Source organism: Mustela nigripes, chromosome 8 (assembly GCF_022355385.1).
Source record: "Mustela nigripes isolate SB6536 chromosome 8, MUSNIG.SB6536, whole genome shotgun sequence".
NCBI lineage: Eukaryota > Metazoa > Chordata > Mammalia > Carnivora > Mustelidae > Mustela > Mustela nigripes.
In genome coordinates, this window is record NC_081564.1 from 8,572,143 (window position 1) to 8,595,201 (window position 23,059).

The following is a 23,059-nucleotide window of genomic DNA, read 5'->3' on the forward strand; positions in this document are numbered from 1 at the left end:
ATTCAGATGAGAATTTGACTCAATGGGCAGCACCCTCAGCCCCTAGGCGGCCTTGCCTGAGAGAGAACAGCGATCTCCAGCCTTGATTATGTTTGCCCTTTGGAATACCCCCACTTCCCATGTCTTACTCCTGAAGAAAGTCCTCTTCTGCCCCTTTCCCCTCTCCACCTCTACCTCTCCTCCCCACCCTTCTACATGGGATGTTCTGGAGACCCATAAACAGGGGTATTGAAATGCCCACCCTGAGGAACCAGGCTGATGGCCAGGACACCATAGAAGGCCACATACCATCCATCCTGTGGCGGGCATCTGCGGCCACTGGTCCATATTCCTCTCATTCAGACAAGACCTTTTTTTATATTTGATTTGAAACTATTCCAAAACAGCCTCTGAAATCACCTTTAAAATTCCTCCCTCCTCCTCCTGCCCAACAACTTTTTTTTTCCCCCCTCTCCTGACTGTTCCATCGCTTAAAAATGGCTTAACCAATTTGGGTTATTTTTAGAAAAATGCCTGGCATGTTGGCTGACAACCTGTATTCTAAGTTTCAACCTGATACAGAAAAGACAGAGTTTATAAACCCCTACGGGGGAAAAAAGGAAAAAAAAAAAAAAAGAAGAAGAAATGCACAAAACATTGCTTTAGAATGGAAATCATCTGAAACTGACCCCATGGGCCCTGGCTGGCAAGGTGTCAGGTGACACAAGGGAGGGAAACCAGCCACCTGCTCAAGGTTTCAAGGGCACAGAATGCAATTTGTTCTTCTGAGCTCCCACCAGCATTGCTGGGAGAACTGGATGCTGCATCCTGTGGACTGTGAGAGGCAGGACAGACATGATTCTGAACACTGGTTGTGCCACATCCTGTGCCCTTAAGCCAGGGTAGTACCTTCTCTGAGCCCCCAGTTTTGCTGTCTATGATATGGGGATACTATTAATCACTTCAGGTAAAATGTTGACCATGAAGCCTCACACCAAGTGACTTGTCCATAAATGTCTGTCATGATGGTCCAGTACAAAGATAAAGAGGGCTCCCAAAAGGAAGCTCCATGAGATTTATGATTATAAATGGCAGCTGAACATAGTTTTCCCTACCTATTTCTTATTTCTTTTGAGTTTTTTAAAAAAGATTTTATTTATTTGACAGACAGAGATCACAAGTAGGCAGAGAGGCAGGTGGGGGGTAGGGGGGGAAGAAGCAGGCTTCCTTCTAAGCAGAGAGCCCGATGCAGGACTCGATCCCAGGACCCTGGGATCATGACCTGAGCCAAAGGCAGAGACTTTAACCCACTGAGCCACCCAGTTGCCCCTCTTTTGAGTTTTTAAAGACACCTTTATTGAGGTATGATGTACACACAATAACATTTACGTATTATATGTATACATTTCAGTGGTTTTAATATTTATAGAGTTGTGCAACCATCACCACAATCCAGTGTTGGAACATTTCCATTGCCCCCTAAAAATTTTTGCCCTTGCAATTACTTCTTGATTCCACTCCTAGCCCCAGGACACCATGAGTCTACTTTCCTTGTCTATAGATTTACCTTTTCTGGCCATTTCATATAAGTAGGTTACATAATATGTGATCTTTTGTGTCAGTTTCTTTCACTTAATATTATGTTTCTAGTATTCATCCATGTTTTTACAGTTATGATCATTTTGTTCTTTTTATTGGTAAATAATATTCCATTGTACAGGTAGACTGCATTTTGTTTGTCCATTCAGCATCAGGTGATGCACAGCTGTTTTGTTTCCACTTTTTAGCTGTTGTGAGTAGCGGTGCTGTGAGTTTGCATGCACTAGTCTTATGTGAACATATATTTTCAATTCTCTTGGGTAGAGGAATGGAATTACTGGGTCGTAAGACAAATTTATGTTTAACTCTTTAAGAAACTGCCAAACTGTCTTCCAAAGTGGCTGGACCATGCTTTCCCACCAGCAGCATTTGGGCATTCCAGTTGCTCCACATCCTCACCAGCACTTAGTTGTGTCTTCTTGAGATTTGAGTATGTATTTTTGGTCCTTGGTTTCAGTTAGGTTTTGACCTTGAAATTCTGAGAGCAATTTGAGTGACCTGAAGAGATTTGAAGAGATGGCTGGCAGGCAGGGACCATGGGATGCATGGGACAAAAACCACATGTCTTAGATGTTCTAAAACAGCTCTTACAACAGAACTTTCTACAATAATGTAAATAAAGTATATCTGAACTGTCCAATATGGTAGCCACTAGTACTGGTGGTTGTTGAGCACTTGAAATATGGTTTGTGGAACTGAGGAATTGAATTCGTAATTGTATTTCATCTAAACTACTTTAGATGGGACACCTGGGTGGCTCAGTTGGTTGAGCGGCTGCCTTCGGCTCAGATCATGATCCCAGCGTCCTGGGATCGAGTCCCACATCAGGCTACTTGCTTGGCGGGGAGCCTGCTGCTCCCTCTGCCTGCCACTCTGTCTGCTTGTGCTCACTCTCACTTCTCTCTCTCTCTGACAAATAAATAAATAAAATCTTAAAAAATAAATAAATTACTTTAGATGTACTGAATTTAAATAATCACAAGAAGCAAATCACTACCATGTTAGTGCAATTCTGGAAGTTCAAGATCATTGCTCAGTAGGCTTTAGGTCCTTGATGAATCTTTCTGAGAAATGTCAGAGTTCAGATCTTTTAATCACAGATATCTGGGATAAGGATTGGGCTCAGGAGTTGTAGGTCTGCATGTATCCCGCAATATGATGTCTAGATAGTATGCGGTACCTCAGGATGAGGAGGAAAGTAGCAGAAGTTGCTCTGGGAATTTAGGTCCAGGTATGCTGTGGGGTCAGGAAAAGAACATGGATGGTCTCTGGAGCCAGAAGAACCCAGATCCAAATCCCAGCCCTGTCACTTTAAACCAAGCTGTGACCTGGGACAGGTGACCTATCCTTTCTGAACTTTAGTTCCCTCATCTGAAAGAGGAAGTATTAACATCACTTTTGAAGGGCTACTTAAGACTCAAAGAACAATGACTATAGATCCCCTAGCACAGTGTTTGTCACTTAGTACATGCAGAAAAATATCAGTTTCTGTTATTGTTGTCTTTATTGTTTTGTTACTCAATTTGGTCCCCAGATCTATATAAATGTCATGTAAGTTCTGACTTCACATCCTCACCCATGAAACCTAAGGTGCTAGACTGTGAGTACCACAGGCCATGAGTGACCTTGTACCTGGCACAGAGTAGGTGCTCAAATGCATGTTTGATAAATGAGTGAACAAATGAATGAATGAAAGCATGTCTTTGGCTTGCAAATGAGCAGAATGGAAGCAACATGAGGGTTCCTTGTGTTGAGGAGAAAAAAATTTTTCTTTACCCTTCAAGATTCTTCTGGCTGTTGTAAGAATCAAATTGGCATGAGACAGATTAACAGGAAGAAAAGCAAAAGTTTAATAACTTGTACGTGTCCTATATACATGGAAAACCCTGGAATACTGAGTAACTCCCTGAATGTCTGAAGCCATCACCTTAAAAACCATCTTTAGCTAATGGCAAAAGATGTCTGGGGTGAGGATGGGGGGGGGGGGGTCAGTTATGGGAGGTGACTCAGTAAAGGAGAGTGAGCTTGTTTTTAGCCTGATGCGGGACTCGATCCCCGGGCCCTGGGATCATGACCTGAGCCAAAGACAGATGCCCAACCCACTGAGCCACCCAGGCATCCTGAGAGTGAGCTTGTTAATACAGATTTAAGTTCCTGCCTTTTCCACTGTTAGTAGTTTCTGGAGATTGAAAGTCTTCCCCCCTCTTCCTGGTACTGAAAGGGACACACCTTTACAAATGGAGATTTCCCTTAAAAGTGTAAATATCTCTTACAACAGGGTAACTTCTACTTGGTTTTCAGAGTTTCTCTTGTGTCTTCAGTTTCTTAAAAATAATCAACCTAAAATACTCAGTAAGCCAAAGAGGCATATCTTGGGGTGCCAAAATCTGCTCCCCCGAACCTGAAAAAACAGCACGCCCCTTCAGAAAGTTTAGCTTGACAGCAATAACAGGTTCAGTGCCAGCAGTGGCCTGTTTTGTGTGGGGCAGAGATGGCTTTCCCATTCTGGAACAAGTGCTTCAATTCAGCAGGAACGCCCTACAGCGGAAGCTGGTCTGGAATGCCCCCAGAGAGCTTGTCAGCCAGGGACACCCCCTCCTACCACCAGCCCCACAGGTTTGTCCCGGGAAGCCCACTAGTCGCATCTCATTGATCCTGAATTTTCTCCCACCCTTGCTTTTCTTCGCCTCTTCCTCCTAATTCTTCTTGCTCTTCCTTTCCTGCCTGTTGGCCCCCAGAGTTCTTTTCATTCTTATAGAATTGTTATTTTTATTTGTGTGAAACATTCCATAGTTATCAGAGTCTTTTCATCTGTGTTATAATCATTGGAAGCACAAGGAAACTCAGCAAGGCAAATGCTCATTCAAGAAATGTCTAGGGGAAGGGCACCTGGGTGGCTCAGTTGGTTAAACATCCAGACTCTTGGTTTCAGCTCAAGTCACACAGGTCACGGTCTGGGGGTGGTGAGATCAAGCCCGGCATTGGGCTCTGTGCTCAGAGCGGAGTCTGTTTAGGATTCCTTCCCTCTTCCTCTCCCTCCCGCTCTGCCTCTACCCCGCTCATGCTGGTGTGCTCGCTCTCTCGCTCGCTCTCCCCACCGCCAAGTAAAATAAATAAAATCTTTTTTAAAAAGACAGGGAAAGGGGCACCTGGGTGGCTCAGTTGGTTAAGTGACTCAGGCCATGATCCCGGAGTCCCAGGATCGAGTCCCACATCAGGCTCCCAGCTCCATGGGGAGTCTGCTTGTCCCTCTGACCTTCTCCCCTCTCATGCTCTGTCTCTCTTACTCTCTCTCTCAAATAAATAAATAATATTTTAAAAAATAAAAATAAAAAGACAGGGAAGGACAGAGGAAGGAAGGAGGTAAGGTAGGTAGGTTGGTCTAGGGGCACAAGGAAGGAAGGAAGGTTGGTCGGTCTAGGGGGACCTGGCTGGCTCGGTCAGTGGAGCATGTATGCAACTCTTGGTCTTGGGGTTGTGGATTTGAGCACCACATCGGGTGTAGAGATTACTTTAAAAATAAAATCTTTTTAAAAAGAAAGAAAGAGAAATGTCCATTAAGCTTTGCTGTATGCCAGTCATAGACCTAGGTGCCAGGAATACAGAGAAGAAGTCAGACCTAGTGCCTGCCCTCCTGAAGCTTTTAGTCTGGGAGAGGAGGCTGAGGATGAAATATGCAGGTAAGCTTATCCTTGCAAAAAATGATGAATATCGTGTGGGAAAGGAGCAAGGAAGGGGTGGATCTACTTTAAAATTGGGAGGAGTGGGGACAGGGAGGATCCCACTGACAAGATGCAGGCGTTGGGGAAGGGGAAGGGATTGCAGATAAAGGGAACAGGCTTTTGCAAATGCTTGAGGTGAGGGAGGGGCTGGTGCATTGGAAAACTCAAAGTGCCTAGAGTTGGGGAGAGATGCCTCCGCACGTACACACATAAAGCCAGAGCCTTGAGCACTGGCTGGATCCTGTTGGCCCCAATGAGGAGAGTCTGGATTCTAATCTAAGCCCATCACAAATAAATTATGGAACAGTTTCAAGCCTGGGAAAGACAAGAACTGATTCACGTTTTGAACAGCTCAGTGCAGCTGCTATATGGAAATGGGACTGTAGCAGGTAAGGGTGAGAGCAGCCCGAGAAGGAAGGAGGCCCCAGAAATAGTCCAGGCGAGGGATGGTGGCAGCTTGGACGAAGGCGGCAGTGGGGGGCGGTTATTATTTCTGGACAAGTTAGAGATATTTAAGATACTTGGCTGGGATTCATTCAGTATTTTTATTATCCTCATGCTACAGGTGGGGAAACTGAGGTTCAGAGAGGGGCAGTGACTTGCCGAGGTCAGAGCTAGCAAGTGCAGCAGGCAAGATTCAAACCCAGGGCTGCACTGATACCTCAAGCCCCGTGCTCCACCCTGCTCCTTGGTACTTCCTTGTAGGTAGCTCGGCTTGATGTCCATCTCCCATCCCTCCAGCTCAAATGTTGCTCACAAAGCAGCAGCATCCGCATTTTACAGATCAGGAGGTTGAGGCTCAGGTATTATTAGGCTTTCCCAGCTAGAGACAGCAGAAGCAGGAATTCAAACCCAGCCTACGTCGAAGTCTTCATCTAGGCCCACTGCTCGAAAATGTGTGTCCCGTGTGCTGGACCTCTCTAGGCTCTAGAAAAAGAAAACGGACAAGATGAGCAGGAAGAAGGGAAAGGATGTCCACAGTCCCTAGTCTAGGTCAGGCCATTCTGTCACTCTTGAGTTTCCTCTTTGTCAGTGAATACAGTAAAAACCCAATTCTGTATAGACTGTGTGTCTTCTGGTAGAGAGATATTCTGTTATGCCTCAAAGTATGGAGATTAAAGTCTTCTCTGGTATGAGGAGGGAACATTGAAGAGAAGGGCCTTAACAGCAGCATCATTTTGGAAAATGGCTTTTGTGGTTTAGGGAGAGAGCAAGACACCCCATCTTGCAGTGAGGGTCTGAGTTTCGTCTTAGAACGTTCCCCATCAGATCAGTGCCTGCCTCGTGTGGACATCCCTGTCCATCACTCTACTTAGAGCACCAGGAAGGCAGTCGAGGGCCCCCGGTCAGTTTCGGGTAATTAAAATCAGCTTGATGGGAATTTCACACTAATGTTGTTCATAAACATTTTCATAAAAAATAGGTAGATAAAAAGAGATGATGTTGATTCCCCCAAAAAGTTGTTTTTTTTTTCTCTTCCAACCCCTTTTGTTCTTTCCATTTTGGAAGTGGAAGAATTGTATATTAGTACCCAATAGGGCTTGGTGTTGATATAAGACTGGAACCCTGAACAGGAAGTAGCCAATTAGATTGTTTATTGAGGTGTCAGGGAAGTCTCAGACAGGAGATTTAGTTGCGGGGTCATCTGAATAGCAGAAGGGTGCAGGGACCGTCAGGTGACCCTGCCTAGGCAGCCCCCCCTTCAATCAGGAACGCCTTCCTGGAGGCGGCATCTCAAGTAAATAAATATTTTGCAATCGTAAAAAGAATAGCCATGGGATATGGAATGTAACCAAATTAGGGCAGGCCTTCAGGGATGTCCCCGGGAGTCAGTTACACCCGCAGAATGGAAGGGGGCAGCATTTACTTTGAACTCTGGCTCCCTCTTCCCCCTTAACATCCCTACAAAATATTTTTCTTTGAAAATGTTTCCATCTTCACACTTTCAAAATTAGACTCCACCAGACCCTTATTAACACGAATTCCTCCCATTTGTTTAGGAAGAAATTGCATCTATAAATTTCTTCAGATCCTCCCAGTATGCCCTCGAGATATGTTGCCTTTATTTAACCAACGAAACAGTGGGGCAGTGGGAGGTCTGGCACTTGCCAAAGTCAATAGCAAATTAAGCGACGCGCGCCAGTGTAGGGCCTGAGTATCCCTAGTGTGAATCGCTGCCCCCATTTGAGGGCCCTCTCCCTCTGTCTTCCCTTCAACCTCGCCGTTGCTAAGTGGCATCAGTTCCTTTCCAGTAAGTTCTGAAGACTCATTCCCTCTTTCTCCTACCTGCTGCCCCCACTCACCCTCACCAACCTGGCAGGTGGCAGGAGTTGGTGGGCTACTCTCCTGGCCTCCAGGCTTTTTCTCCTGCCAGTGTGGCTTCCAGAGTTGCCTGAAGCAAATGCCCTTCTCTGCTTGAGCAGTTTTCTCTGGCTCCCAGTTGCTTTCACCTTAATCTCATGGCTTTCTGACCCTAATCCCCATGAGTCTCTAACATGCTTCCAAGGGGTCAGCCACTCCCCAGCACAGCCTGGGTTTTCCACCCTCCACACGCTGGCCCATGCATCTTCCTCCTCAGGTGCCTTCCCCCAGATGCCAGTACCCATGTAGCTGTTAGCCACGGTTTTCTCCCTGCACACGTCCCTTAGGACGCCTGTGTTCTTGTGTGCCTGTCGTCTTCTGCCACTGAGCTACTCCAGGCTCCAAGCACACAGTAGGCTCTCCATAAATGCTTTTTTCTCTACCTAGACTGTATACCTGTCATCATCTTTGCCCTGTACATCAGTGAATTTTTTCCAGAGCTTTCTGAGTGTCCCACAGACCTTCTTACAACCAGTGCACCCCTACTTCGAGAGAAGCTGCCCAGAAATTTGAATTTGAGAAAAGACATTGAAAACGGCACGAACTTTAGAGGTGGTGCCCTGGTTTGGAGAAGACCATTTCAGGTTCAAGGCCCAGCATTGCTTTTGCCTGACTGTGAGGAGAGGCATCATCTCTTTAAGACTAGTTTTCCCCAGCTGCAGGAGACGAGATGAACCAAGACAAGAAAAGTGACACCGTATGTAAGCGCTTAGTTCCTGGGATGTGATGAGTCACTACCACTGTGGCCCCAGCAAGTGCCTGGCACATTGTAGGAGCTCAATAAGTGCTTGAGTTAATGAATGTGTGAATGAATGAATGATTACTTAGTGTGGTTCCCCCTCCTTAATGGAGCAGCTGCCCGACCAACTCGCCCAGCTGGACCAGATGTGTTAGCCCTAAGAGAGGGGTACAAGGTGTCCCTGACTCCTCGCTTGACACCCGCCTGGGTGAGGACTACTTTACTTTCCTGGCACTGTGAGGTTTTACATTCGGAGAACTCCAGAATATAAAGCAGCAATCAAGGGCAGGAGGAAGTGATCGGATGTGGCTCCCGGCTCGTGGCGAGATAATTAGGTGTTTGATTGGCATCCTCTCTTAAGGACAGCCACCTCCAGGTCCTGCCTGCTGGAAGAGCCGGCGTGCTTTCCTACCTGATGTTTAGGGATGTGGTAGGGCCCTGAAGGTGGGGCAAGGCACTGAGTTGGGGGCAACTACAGGGGGAAGGGAGTTGAGGCCCAGGGTTGGCCAGCCTGTCTTTCATTCATTTATTTATACATTCATTTATTCAATAAATATTGAACACCAAATATGAGCCGAGCATTGGAGATACTTATATGATCCAAACAGATCAGGTTCTTGTCCTTCTGGAGCTGACATTGGAGGGGCGTAGGCAGTGGAAATAAACAGTCAACAAACAAGAGAAGTAACTACATACATGTGTCTGTAGCAAGTGGCATGAAGAAAAGTAAGCAGAGTGAGAGACAGGTAAAGTAGGAAGGAGGTGCTTGCTGTTTTGAATAGGATGGTGAGACAGGCCTCTGTGAGAAGGTGATGTAAGAGCCCAGACCAGAGGAAACAAAGGAAAGATCAATGTGGAATTCTGAGAAAATAGCATTTGGGGCAGAAGGAACAGTCAGTGCAAAGACCCTGTTGTGGGAATGTGCTTGATGAGTTTAAGAGCCAGCATGTGGCTGGAGAAGTGTGAGCAAAGGAGAAGTAGCAGGAAGTGGGGCTAGGGATGAATCACATGGAGCCGTGATGTTTTGGTGAGTACTTTTGGTCTTGGCTCCCAGTCGGTGCGAGCCATGGAAGAGTTTTGAGCAGAGGAGGGACAAGATGTGCTTAGGTTTAATAGCATCCTTGTGGCTGCTGGATGGGGAAGGTACTGGCAGCAGCAGGGAGCCCAGTGTGGAGGCTCCTGGGTTACCCAGGCAGGCGATGACAGTGGCCTGGCCTACGGCGGCCAGGTAGACAGGATGAGATGTGGTTAGATCAGACTGGTAGGATTTGCTGATAAAAACAGTGTCCCCACCACAGCCCTGGGCCTCAGGACATAGAAAGTTGCTACTCTCTTGGGGCCTTTAGGTTGGCATTGGCTCCAACCCAAGCAACACCTGAGGCCCCTGAGCACCCAGCCCTTACAGGCACTTCCTGCAACCTGGACCCCCTGCCAGCCACAAGTCTTTCACCCTGCCTGTGCCACCAAGGGGGATTGGATGCCATGAGTCCATTTAACACTGGTGAACCCTAGAGGCAGAGTGGCCAGGGGCTCTGCCTGAGCTCACAGAGCCAGTGAGCAAGAATGTCTGAATTTAAACCCACTCTGTCTGCCAAATGTCAGTTCTTGGGCTGCCTCCAATGAGAAGCAAATTGCCACTGGGATTTTCTGGAAGCCAGACCCGTGAGGGCTGCTAGGAGGGCCTGATGGACTATAGTTGTAATTATCTGTGTTCTCTTTGTGACCCATAACCCCATAAGGGCAGGACCTGGGTCTGGCTTGTTCCAGGCAACACTGTAGGTGCTTAAAAGGTGAGTAAATGCGTATAAATGGATGGATGGAGGAACAGACAAACAGAGGGACAGAGGCCCAGCCATGCTCCTGGTCTTCAGGCCACGTGGGTGCTTGTGGAGGACAGACAGGTCAGGGCAAGTTTATCCCGTCAGTATCTGGAGAAAAGAATCCAGAAACTTGAACTTGACAAGTTCAAGTCCCCATGATGCCACTTCCCAGCCATGTGACCTTGGATGAGTAGATACTCCGTGTAAAATGGCACCTGCATCACAGACCATTCGTTTGCTCCCCCAACAGATGTTTCTAGAGAATCCACTGTGTGCCAGGCACTGTTGGGAGAATTAAGTGAACTTTCGTGTGCCAGTTAGCATGGACCTAGTATCTCCATAGTAAGCCCTCTATGGGGTAGTTATTGTATTATTGTTATCACTGCACTGGGAGTTTGCTAAGAAGTGTTGGCAGTCTCACCCACACATCCAGGCCTCGAGGTTTGGCCACATTCCCCTTAATGGGCTCTTTGACCCGAATGTGAACTGTCTGTCACCCCTAGCCCAGCTGATGGAATGCAGTAAAGCTAGCTTGGCAGGGAACTGCTTCTCTTAGGCACCACCCCTTGCCCCAGCCTCGGATAATTGGCCCGATACATCTTGGCATCTGAAATTTACATACGGTGCAGGGAGTGATGGATGGCTCTGGTAACTGGGCTGTCTCTCAGCTGCAGCTCAGTTATCCATCTCGGCAGGCTGCGGAGCCATCCGTCTTGTCTCCTTGTTCGTGGCAGGCCGGCATGTGCCCTCCAACCCAGGTCATCCTGCAGCCTCCTCCCGGTGCTGGCCTCGGAGGCCCTCCTGCAGGCGTCACTCCCACCATGCTCCACAGCATCCCCTGAAACCCTTCTACTCGGTGTTCGGCTGAGAATCTGATGGTCAAGCCCTGAACGACTCTATGGACCAAAGATGCAGAATGAGACATTTGGTATGCACAGAGAGGGTCTTACCTTGCTTTTGCCACAAAGGACTTCTCATGCTTATATCTGCTAAGAGTCATTCATTCGCAAATGTTTATTGAGTGCCTACTATGCACTCAGCACTGAGCTAGAACCCCTGGCTACAGCTGTGAATGAGAGAGGTACAGTCCCCACCCTAAGGGACTGAAATTCCATTGGAGAGTGTGAACACTGAAGATCCTAGACATTATGCCCATCACTTTACCTACTTGCAATCTGGTTCTCAAGGGATCTTTAAAATAAATCTATGGGCACAAATTTTTACCTCCATTTTACAGACACAGAAACTAAGGTTGAGTCTTTTGTCCAAGGTCATGCTGCTAGTGAAGTATCAAAGCCAAAATTTGGATACAGGTCTGTGGGCTCTAAATTATATCATTGTTTCCCAGACAGACAAGACTCTTTCAGAGTTTCTGACACGTAGCATTCATTCATTCATCCATTCATCCATTTATTCTTTCATCCATTCATTCATTGGACCAACAATCATTTCTAGAGTGCATACTATGTATCGGCAACTGTTCTAGGCAATGAGTATATAGTAAGGTAAAAAGGACCAAAATCTGTCTTGTTCTTGTGGAGTTTTCATTGTCTCAAATAAGATAAGTGAAATACACAGTGTGTTTGATAGTGATACATGTTAAGGAGAATAAAACCAAATACAGGAACAGGGAGACCAGTTAAGTGTTATTGCAATAATCCCATTCCTCTGCCTGGAATGCTTACCTTCTGTCTGACACACACATCCTTGTGGCCCCAGGTCAAATACTCCCATCTTGGTGACCCTTTCCCCCCAGTCACAGTAAGTCATCTTGCTGTCTTTTCCCGTTATACTTTCTTCACACTTTTATACTGTATTTAGGCACACAGTGTTGGAATCGACCTGTCTTCTCCACTGTACTGTGAACTTTTCAAGGACAGGGACCATGTTAGCTGGTTTCTGCATACCTGTACCTGGCACAGAATTGTGGCTCAGTAATTAGTAAGAGGGATGATTGGATGGGGGTGGGTGGGTGGATGGATGATCAATTAGATGGATTATGGATGCATGAGTGGATAAGTGGATGGGTGATTGGACGGGTGTGGGTAAAGGGCTTCCATCCTAGGTAACACCTTCCTGGGCACTGGCAGCCCTTGCCCAAGGTGGGCACCACATAGTGATTCATTAGAAGGGGTAGGTAAAACTCTACCTCTCCCTTGCCCCATCAGTTTCCATCACCCCTCAGAGGCAAGACAGAAGATATATTAGGTTTTCATTCTTCCAAGCATGCTCTGGAGATCTTGTCTTCACATGTTGGCCTTTGTCCCCTTCTACCAGAATTATTTTAGGCCCTAGCTTGTCTACCTTGGTTTCTGAGCTCTTGGAGAATACAGGCTGTATCTGATTCATTATGGCCCTCCCCCTTATCTCATGCCTAGCACACTGGAGACCATGGATGGGTGGATGGACAGGTGAATGGATGGAGAGGGTCCATCATCTCTGGCCGGATCTCCCTGCAGTAAAGAGAAAGCGGAGTTCCATGTGTGTGTTTGGGGAAGTTGGTGACTGCTCATCCTGGTTTTCCAGGCCTGACCTAGAATTTCAACCATCACTTTGGCCACATATCCTTATAGGAGGTAAGGTACTTAGTACACTCCATAAATATTAGCATAAATATACTAATAGGAACTCAGAAATGTTAGCTATGAGCTCTTATTTTCTATAGGGAACTTCTTTCTGTGTAAGATTTCATTTGAAGACAAGGTTCTAGGGCTTTAAAAAATGAAATCTGATGTTTTATCATATATTTCCAAATAGGACAAATATATATTTGAAAGGACTAGCAGGAATACAAAAGAGATGCCTGGACTTGGAAGGGAGAGTTTATGCAGGCTTCCTGGAAGAGGGGACATTTAAATTGAGACAAAAGGATTAATAAGATCACTCACAAAGAAAGAATGAAATCATCCAGGCTGAGGGAATGAAGTCTGTGGAGCCATACAGTTGGGAGACCCTGCTGCATTTGGATTCCTGCAAAGAATTCAGTCTGGCTGGGAAGGAGAGGAGGAGAGGGGAGGATGGCAGGAGCTGACAGGGACCCAGTGACACCTGAGGTCCTCACTTCCTAAAGCCCGATCCCCAATAATAACTGCATTCTTTTTAGAAAGTGTCTTCTTAGAGTTGGTTTTGGGAGGACATGTCTGAATCCCCCAAAAGTGTGGTTGTCTTTGGAGCTGATTGTCTTTGAAGCTGACACATTGTATGTGCTGTCCCCCCAGGACATATGACGGGGGAACTGACATACATATACATAACTTGGGTTGCGTCTTAATGTGTTTCTTCTGTGAGAACATAGCATCTAGCCCGAAGTTTTGTATGTAGTTGACACTTTAAGATCACGTGTTGAATTTCAAAAGCAACTCTTGTAAGATTCCCCTTCCCTCCTGCTTGGGAGGCACAATTTAGCTCAGAATGTTCCACCTGCCTCCCTGGAGATAATTCACAGTACTCCTTCCCCACCTAAGACCCACCCTTCTCCCTGAGCAAATCCAATCTGTTAAACAGCTGTGTGACTTGAGCAGGTAGTCTAGGCTGTGTTCTCAGTTTCTTCATCTTTAAAATGGCAGAATCAGATTCAGGTAATTTTGAAGTGTGGGATGTAGACTGACTGCTGGACATGAGATGATTGTAAGCAGTCAGTAGACCAGGCTTTAGAGGGATCAACTCATGTCAGCAGGAGTATGTATTCCTTCTCAGTGCTCTTCCATTCCTTCTAACAAGAAGAAAGTCTGTCTGGTGCTACACTACCTTTAACATCTCTCTAGCATTTGGTAACTAACCTCCTTTTATACCAAAGACACATAGCAGTGCTTTGTTTTATTGGTAGTTTATTTCAATGGCTGCCATCTGTTTATGACCTGGGATTCTCTAGTGATTAAAAAAAAAAAAAAGTATCCTTTTCAAATGAACTTACTTAGGTCAAAAAGAAGAGGGGAGGTTTATTATGAAGGTCAAGAACAGGCAAACTTAATCTATGATGCTAGGGTCGGAATAATGGCTACCTTTAGGATGTATTCACAAGGAGGCACAAGGGAGCCTCTAAGATGCTGGGAACAACGACGAACATTCTATATCTTGATCTGGGCAATGGTTGCAAGCGTGTAGAAATTCAGTCTTAAAATTGAGCTTAAAGCTATACATGTCTTAAAAAGAAAGAAATAGGAGTCAATTTGAAGATAAATATTAAATAGTAATTCATGTGGTATATTAATATGGCAAAATGCATGCCAGAGGGGTGTGTGTGGTTGAAGTTTGAACAATGATGGACCGGCAGACCCAAGTTTCCTTCTGGTTCATAGGTTCCGAGACTCTGAGTGCTTTGAAGATCTAAGTCTCAAGGTTGCCCAGCACACTGATGGAAGATCCTCTCAGAGCTCGGGGCACTTGCTGGGCAGTGGGCACTTACGGTGGGGAAGCAGCAGGACTGTAGAGCCCATCTTCCCACAGAACCCTTCCATCCCACCCCAGCTTCTTCCTATTGCTCCTGGTCCTGGGTGCAGCTCAATCCCAGCTTCCTTTTTCTCTGTGCATTGGCCCGAGCCTCAGCTGCATCCATCATCTGCTTCAAGCTCATTAAAATTATTTCTTTTTAGTTGCAAATGGGCTGTTTATGATGATCATTATTTGAATGGTCTGCGCTGGGCTCCGGGCTGTCTGTCTGCTGCTGATGGCAGGTTAATCAGATGAGTCTCCTCCCGGCCTGGGCCTGGTCCAAAGTCTGGGGCTATGTTAATCATGGCTCCCCTAGGGCTGGGGGCTGAGGGCCAGGGTGGGAGAGGAATGGAGTTCTGCTTGATCATCAAAGGAGGGCCTTGCTAGTCGTGTATGTGTGTAGTGGCTCAGACATTCATTTCTAAAACTCTGCTTCTAAATCTCAGCTTCAGACCCGTACTGGTTTACGTTTATGAGAGTTTTTTCCATTCCTTTAAAATAAATACAGTGCTGGGATCTTTTTTATTTTAAGTGTTTTTACTTATTTTTTTTTAAGATTGTATTTATTAATTTGACAGAGAGAGAAACAATGAGAAAGGGAACACAAACAGGGGGAGTGGGAGAGGGAGAAGCGGGCCTCCCAGTGAGCAGCCCCGATGCAGGGCTCCATCCCAGGACCCTGGGGAAATGACCTGAGCCAAAGGCAGATGCTTAAAAATTAAGCCACCCAGGCACCCTATATTTTGTTATCTTAAATAAGCTCACAACCCTGAGATCAAGACCTGAGCTGAGATCGAGTCAGACACCCAACTGACTGAGCTACCCAGGCACCCCAGGCATATTTATTTTAAAAGACTCATTGATTCTGTTGTTGGCCCTTTGCTTTGTTAGTGTTCAAATGCCCTATCTTTTAGGATGAGTGGGAGTGGTTTTTAATGTTTTTCTTTGATGCAGTAAAACTTGGCTATACTCTGTTGATCTTCCTTTTTCTTTCTTTGGTGATATTTTTATGGACCTGTGAAACCCAGAACTCTTAGAATCACTGATCTAGTGATGAGACCTGAGATGTTTTCTGAACTCTCAGTTTATCCAAATAACAGAATAATATCAGCCAACATTTATTGAACACTTGGTCCTGTGCTTGATGGTTTATACAATTATACCATTTAAAACAAGCTCCCTGAATATCCCCCGGCTAGTGGAAGAGTGGAGCAGAAGTCCTACGAAGAGCCAGGCATTATAATTTTGCCTTTATTATCCACCAACGGGATAATCCACACCTGTATTATTAGAATTGACTGTAACTTATTTCTTAGTTGCTTCGTGAATCCCAAACAAACACACTGATGTGCTTATTACATGAGGTGAGGTACGTAAGGAGCTTAGCATGGTACCCGATACATATAAGCACCCAAAGAATGATAATTATGATTATTATTTACTATTACTGTTATTGATGATTTTGTTTTTAGTGAGCTTACCATAGAAATGTGGCAAGAACTTAGGGTTGAAGTATGAGCATTAGAAGTAGGCAAAGTTGAGAAGAACATAGACATTGTTTGCTCTTCTCTGGCTCAACAGGAAAGACACCATGAGCTGGGCTTAAGCAGGCTTGGGGCTGGGGGTTCTGACAACATTCCCCAGCCTGGTGTTGCCTCTGCTGTGACTTCAGTGTGGATGCAGCAGACAGATTTATACCCACCAGCATCCTGGGAGGTTCTGGTGAAGGGATTCAGTCACACAGCATAATTGTCTGGTACAACACTTCAAGTCATTGGACTTATCCTGCTGTGAAATTTCCTCTCAGGGCCTGGGTTTGCTGTTTAACTGAGGAGTCCAAGTCCAACACCAACCAGGTATATTGTTTGCTGTGGTGTGGGGAAGGACAGTGTCCCAGAGATTAGAACATAATGTCAGAAACTTGATAATCCAAAACCACATCATGTCCGCCCAAGTCCCTGTTCTGCTTGTTCTGCAGCAACATAAAATCACATCTTTGTCTCCAAGACAGATGAGAAAAACTAAGGGAACCTGTGAGCATTTTATCACAACTCGCTTTGACCATGACACTCCAGTTCCTTCTCTCCTGCCAAGTGAGGTTCTGTCCACCTGGCTGCACCACCTGGTTGAATTTTACCTACCTTTGATCAGTCCTTTTGCTGCAGACTTCTCCCTAGTCACTCAGTATTTTGGTTGTGGTCGATTGTAGTGTCTTTATTGGAAACTATTTTTTTAAATGATAAATCTAAAGTGGCCTTTTTTCTCCTGTCACTCTGGTGGACTGTCAGAAACTGCTTCTGTCTCTCCTCTCTAATGATACCTTCTTCTTTACCCGGCTTAAAATTCCATTGAGCATTTGTACCAGCAGCGCCTGCACCTTCAAGTCGGTGTGTCTAGTGCTGTGGCATAGAATTGACTTCAGCACCTTGGAGAGCACCACACCTCTGAAGCCCCACTCTATTTCACTACTTTCATGACTTGGCCTTCTCTCTTCTAGTCCCGTGGTTCTCCAAGAGGTTAGACGTTTCTCCAGAAATAGAAATTCCCTTCCCAGTTTCTCCCTAAGGCACCCTAGGCAGAGACACTTCTACTGGGCTTGGGGTAGGCTCTCCTGCCTCTGATGGGTATGAGGTTTATGGTGCTACGGTGAACTGCTATAGAGCAGATTTACCGACTCAGACATGATATAAGACAATTACCATGCATTTCGTCTCTTACAGGGAAAAGGATTTGCAGCGGGTTAATAGTACTTTTATTTCATTATCTAATGGTAAAAGTGTTTCATTGTGTGTGCAAGATGAATGCGTATTAGCGATGACAAATGGGGTCTTTCAACACGGTGCCGGGCCTCATCATACATATGTTAGATTAAAGAGTTCACCCTAGAAATACACTCTTGCATCTGCGTGTGTGTTTTTAATAAATCTGATTGCAGAAATTTATTGCATCACCGGATTTAGGAAATTATGGGGCTTGATTGCTGCAAATATAATCGGGTGATATATACAGAAATGCTCCTCGAGTTATGGTCCAGAAAAAAAGCCCATCTCGGGATGGTGCAAGAAAGCAGCAGACCACATAAACAGAGCATTTCTTGAATTATGCAAATGAAACCCATGACAACTCATGGTGAATTGTACTCCCCTTGTGAGACTGCCACCATTAAAGCGAAGAAAGCCAAGAGAGGGGTGATCAAATATACATGTACAACCAGCAGACGCTGTCTGTGATGTGTGTGAGCTGGAGCGGCCCCCCTTCCATCCCTCACTCTTTTTTTTTTCCCCTCGACGGTACGTCCTGTAAAAACCTGGTCTGGCGCCTTCATTGCACATAAGCAGGCAAGGCACCTTCCAATCCCTTTCTTCTGAATCCAGGAGTCTTCAGTGAAATATTTCTTATACTTGAAGTGAACCTTAAATGATTTACTGCAGGATACACAAAAGGTCAGCTTGCTTCTTATTGGCACCTTCATTTTTCCAAAATCTACTGAAATTAAAAAGCCATCTATATCTTAAAAGGCGTATTTATGAACCCTTAAGTGTAAGTAAGTCATAGTTGGAACAGTTCCCACCTCTGATATATGAAAGCTGTCGACAGCACTTTCTTACACTATAATATGCCCATACAATATGCCGCACTTTACTATTTTGACACGGTTTGGAGATGTTTTCTACAGTTACTGACAAGCTTATGCCATCACTCCTTTGGAAATTTAAGAGGTGGGGCAGAGGGGTGGGGGAGAGAGTGAAAAAAAAAAAAAAAAAAAAACCTCCACCCAACTTTATGGGAGATTATTGATCTTCCGATGAGCAAAAAAAGCTGTCCTGGATTTTTTTCAGTTGCATCCCGTTTTGTAAATTATTCATTTGTGCCAGGAGTCAATATCCTGTCTTTTCTCTCAGCTTTGTAAGTTAAGAAAACTTGTTCAGAATGCTGTTTTGTACGATGATGAAAAAGGAAAAGGAGGGGAAAAAAATCTTTCTCTTTTCTCTCTCTCTCTCTCTCTCTCCCTTTTTTTTTTTTTTTTTTTTTGTATTGTTTCAGAAGGAGCTTAATTCCGTCGCTTCCGAGCTGTCTGCACGGCAGGAGGAGAGTGAACATTCTCATAAACATTTAATTGAACTCCGCCGGGAATTTAAGAAAAATGTACCTGAGGTACAGTATATTTGCTGTTATAGAATTAACTCAGTAGGAATGCAGATTTTTCTCTGTTCAAACTGTATTTTGGAAACTGTAGACATAAGTGACTAACAAGAAAAGAAGCTAATTAGCCACAAAGAGACATTACAGCCCCCAACCTTTGGGTGTTTCTTGGTATAGTGGCGCTCAGTGGTGCTATCTAAAGTGAGGGCAGGATGCTTCTCCTTTGAAGTCTTTGTTTCTTCAGGCTCCCTAAAACATCCACTACCCCCCGATATTCATCTCTAGTCAAATGCTTGGCCTTGACAGCAAAGACAGTTTGTCTAGGGTTCGTGATCTTATTTTCCTTTTCCATTGGTGTCGGGGAAGGACAGCTCTGGGCTCCTCCACCCTCTCTGGGCCTTCCCTCAGTCTCCTCTAAAACACCTCCCGCTGCCATAAAGAGGCCTCCTTCTTCCCCTTCCCTTCTTGCTTTGCAGCTCCAGCCACCAGCTCTGACTTTCCCAGCTGCCCTAAGGGTGGTCCAGACAGAGCAGTCCTGTCCCCTTACCCCCATAGCATAAGGGCCTCCCAATGGAAGAGACTAGAATGGGCATGTTTTTGTTCTTTACAGGAGCGAATGTGTTAATTCCTTTACTTTCTCTGTCAGGCCCCCTGTTGCTGCTCAGATCTTTTTAAAAAAAAAAAAAAAGGATGAAATAAACACAAAGAGGAATAATAAAGCCTTCTGATTCCATGTAATGTTATCAAAGATGTGACACATCAGAGCCACTGGGTAACAGAGACCCTGACTGCCCCCAAAACCAACTTTGCTTCTCTGTGGTCAGCAGAGGTTAATAGTTGACCTCTCTGTCCTAACCTACTTGGGAGGCCCGGATCTTGGAGGAGGGTGGGGCAGCATTTGGCATTCTGAAAGTATCAGATGTTGATTCCACTCTGCCTGTTAGAATCACCCAGGGGACCTGCTGCCCTCTTCCTGATAGAGGAGGAGGCCATGGAAAGATGGAGAAGAGGCAGGCCAAGCAAGGTATTGGGCTACATGAGCACAGAGTGGTCAAGTCTTCTAGCTGTGAAATTCTCCTCACAAGTCATAAGGACCTTCAGTTCTTCAAGGCAAGAGAGGGAAGTGGACTATAGCTAGAACTTGCCCATGGAGCAAGTATGGAAGGAATCTTAGGTTTGTGAGGTGAGAGAAGGAGTAAGAGTCTCAGGTCCAAGTGTCTCCCATGTCACGCCTTCAAAAAGGCCAATTCAAGTCCTGGGCTTGACTCCTCGAGCTAAGAAGGCATAGGTGATGGTGAGCACCCTTTGCTTCCTTCTTGGAACAGAGAACAATTTGGTATTTAAGCTGATTTTCTGCCCAGAAAGAGGATGCCAGAAGCTTGGCCTCTGACTCTCCATTCTGTGGGATGCACAGATGAAGCAGCCCTAGATCTTCGCAGACCTACGTGCCCTCACTCTGGTCAGCACAGATTCTCCATCTCATCCTCCCCTCCCAGGCCACATGGGAGCCCCCAGGTGATAAGGGAAATCCAGGCCAGGTTTTAAGCCTCTGAGTTAAGCTTACATAATTTTAATACTGCATAATTATGCAATTATGTAATTAGGAGGAATAAGTTTCCATTCCTATTATAGTCGCGCCTCTGAAAATTCTCTTTTTTGGAACTAGTCTCTCCTGATTGGGAGAGTCATGCCAAGGCTTTATTTAAGAACATCATCTGGCTGGTGCCCAACTCACCTCCTGCTGGTGCCTATGCTCAGCTTCCCTCCCAGGGGTGAAGCATACAGGACAGGGGGCTTCTAGAAATGGTCAGCATTGGCCCAAAGTCCTGCCAACCCACCCCCACCCCCACCCCAGGCCCTCAGATTTGAATTCCCTTGAGTGTGGCGTTATGCAGATAGCTTATTTGGGTTGCCTGTTGACCTGCATCCAAAGCCAGCCTATCTCAGGACCTTGGTCTCCCCTTTCAGAAAATCAGGGGACAAGAGAGATGATTTCTGAGGCCCCTTCCAACTGCAACATTGCCTGAACGTGGACCAGAGGTTTAACCTGCTGATACGTTTTATTTGGTCTGTAAAGTCAGTTGGGTTTTACAATAAGTTACCAACATTTGGCATCTCAGTAGATTTCACCCAAAACCCCAGATTTCTAGTATCTTTTGAGACTCTTTGGTGGATCTGGTCACACAGGGGCTCAATGCCCACATGGCGGTCACCAGCTAGAGCTGAGCAGCTGCTACCTCCATTACACGGTGCTTGGGGCTCTCCCGATCCTTGCCTCCCAGCCTGCCTCCCGCATGTCCATTCCCTGCACCCCGGCCTCTGTGGGCACTTGAGTTCACAACCTGGGACCTGGGTTTTCATGCATTTCCTTTTCCATGGCTCAGCACATGCACTCATAGCTCCTTATGATCAAATCCACTAGATTCGCACACTCTCCCTATGTCCCCCCTGAAGATCCCAAACATACCATCAGTATATCACCAGCTCCAAGGAGCCCTGGGGGACACTAATCAGTGAGGAGGGGTACCCAGGACCCAGAGGCGGGATCATTTTCAGGGACAGAAACACAACCTTATCTTGTAATTAAGAGATTTATTCTTTACCTGAACATATGTATTCTTGTGCCTACGTCTTCCTTCCCTGCTTCTCTCTACTGTCCCCTCTCCCCACGCTCTGGAGCCCCCCTCAACTCCTTCCGCAGGGGTCTCTTGTGGGACGTGACTGACAGCAGTCATGGAGTCACTCGTGGGTCTCAGGAAACTGAAGCATTTAGGGTTGGAATCTTGGTGACACTAGGTTCTAAAAGGCTTCCCTCTTGCGTGCTGGGGAGAACTCACAGGAGCCAACCAAGGGAGCCCTTGGGGCTGAGAACCTCATGGTCACTTGTGAAAGGCAGGAAGTTAGGGTCCAGAAACAGGAGACTCCCTTCTGAAGACAGCTCACTACCACAGAGTTCATCAGACATTTACAGAGCCCCTCCTCTGAGCTGGGCACCAGGGGGGTGCCAGAAACCGCCCGTTCTGGAGAAGAAAGAGAGACAAGTACAGAAGTGATGTTGCTAAAATATAAAATGGAGTCTTTTCCAGAGAAGGGCAGTTGGGTGGGGAAGCAGACAGAGATGGCCACCTGAAGGAGACAGCCCTGAGCAAATGTTTGAAGGACAGAAAGTTTTTATGAAGGGACTTTGGTGACATGCTGCTGGGTGTGGAGAGTCGAGCCCACCTCTTCAGCAAGTGTCAGTCGTAGAATGCACCACTAGTCCCATGAGCGCTTTGCGTAAAAAAACGTTCTCTGGTCAGATCTGTTCGGGAAGCACTCCTTCCTTCCCACCTCTTCTGGAAGTTCCCAATGTGCATTATACTAAAGGCTCCAAAAAGTCCTGCAGGGAAGAAACTTGATGTTGGACTTTATTTCCAAGGCTGATTTGGCTTGGCACCCTATGTGTGTGTACACGTGCGTGTGTCTGTGTGTAGGTGTATATATGAGAACCCCTGAGGAAATCCCATGGAGCACACGTCCCACGGGATACCTTTGGGCAATGCTGGCCTGGGGGGACAACAGTGCATTGCAAGCAGGGGCCACGGGGGTATCCCACCTGGCACTGTGGTGAACTCTTCGCTGATCTCTTTTTCAGGAAATCAGAGAGATGGTGGCTCCTGTATTAAAAAGCTTCCAAGCTGAGGTAAGACCCAAGGCCCATGGCATGCCACAGAAACATTCCCTGCTTCCCTTTCCTGTCCCCCCTGGAGTTGCCAGAGGAAGCCAGCAGCCTCTGGAAGCTTAGGAGAAACCTGCCCATCCCCACTGCAGACTCCACCCCATTCTTTACAGATCAGCCAGTGGTGACATGATGAGAACGGGTTCTCTGTTCTATTGGATGGGATTCTGTGCTGGTCCCAAGAAATCTCCCTCTCCCTAGACTTTGTCCAGCCTTACAGCAGCTCTGCTATATACAGTTTCTATGACCTTGAACAAACCACCTCACCTTCCAGGCTTGGTTTCCCATTTTTAAAATCAAGAGGTTTGAAATCGGTGACTTTTGCTGTCCCCTGGCATTCTGCTTGGCTTTGATTCTCTAAAGTGGTCTTGCAGAGAAGTCCAAGTAGTCGCCAGCCCACCCTGAAATCCTCTCTACTGACCCACCATCTGAGTATAAAACCAACCCTACTGACGTTCTCTCCTGACAACGCATCGGTCCCTATTTCCTTCGGCAGTAGCTGGGCTGTCTTCAGCCGGTTATTTCTCTGGCCTTCCTAGACCTCTGT

At 46.1% G+C, this 23,059-nt stretch overlaps 1 protein-coding gene across 6 annotated transcripts in view; it reads left to right on the plus strand.

The window, feature by feature from the left end:
• CUX2 (cut like homeobox 2) overlaps nucleotides 1-23,059 on the plus strand; it is a 258,613-nt gene that overhangs the window by 140,773 nt on the left and 94,781 nt on the right. For 5 of the 6 annotated variants that reach the window (XM_059408409.1, XM_059408415.1, XM_059408412.1 and 2 more), the window contains 2 exons: nucleotides 18,696-18,806; nucleotides 22,429-22,476. In XM_059408409.1, coding sequence (XP_059264392.1) covers nucleotides 18,696-18,806; nucleotides 22,429-22,476 — 159 coding nt within the window. The remainder of the gene's footprint in view (nucleotides 1-18,695; nucleotides 18,807-22,428; nucleotides 22,477-23,059) is intronic. The other variant, XM_059408411.1, reaches the window with a different exon arrangement.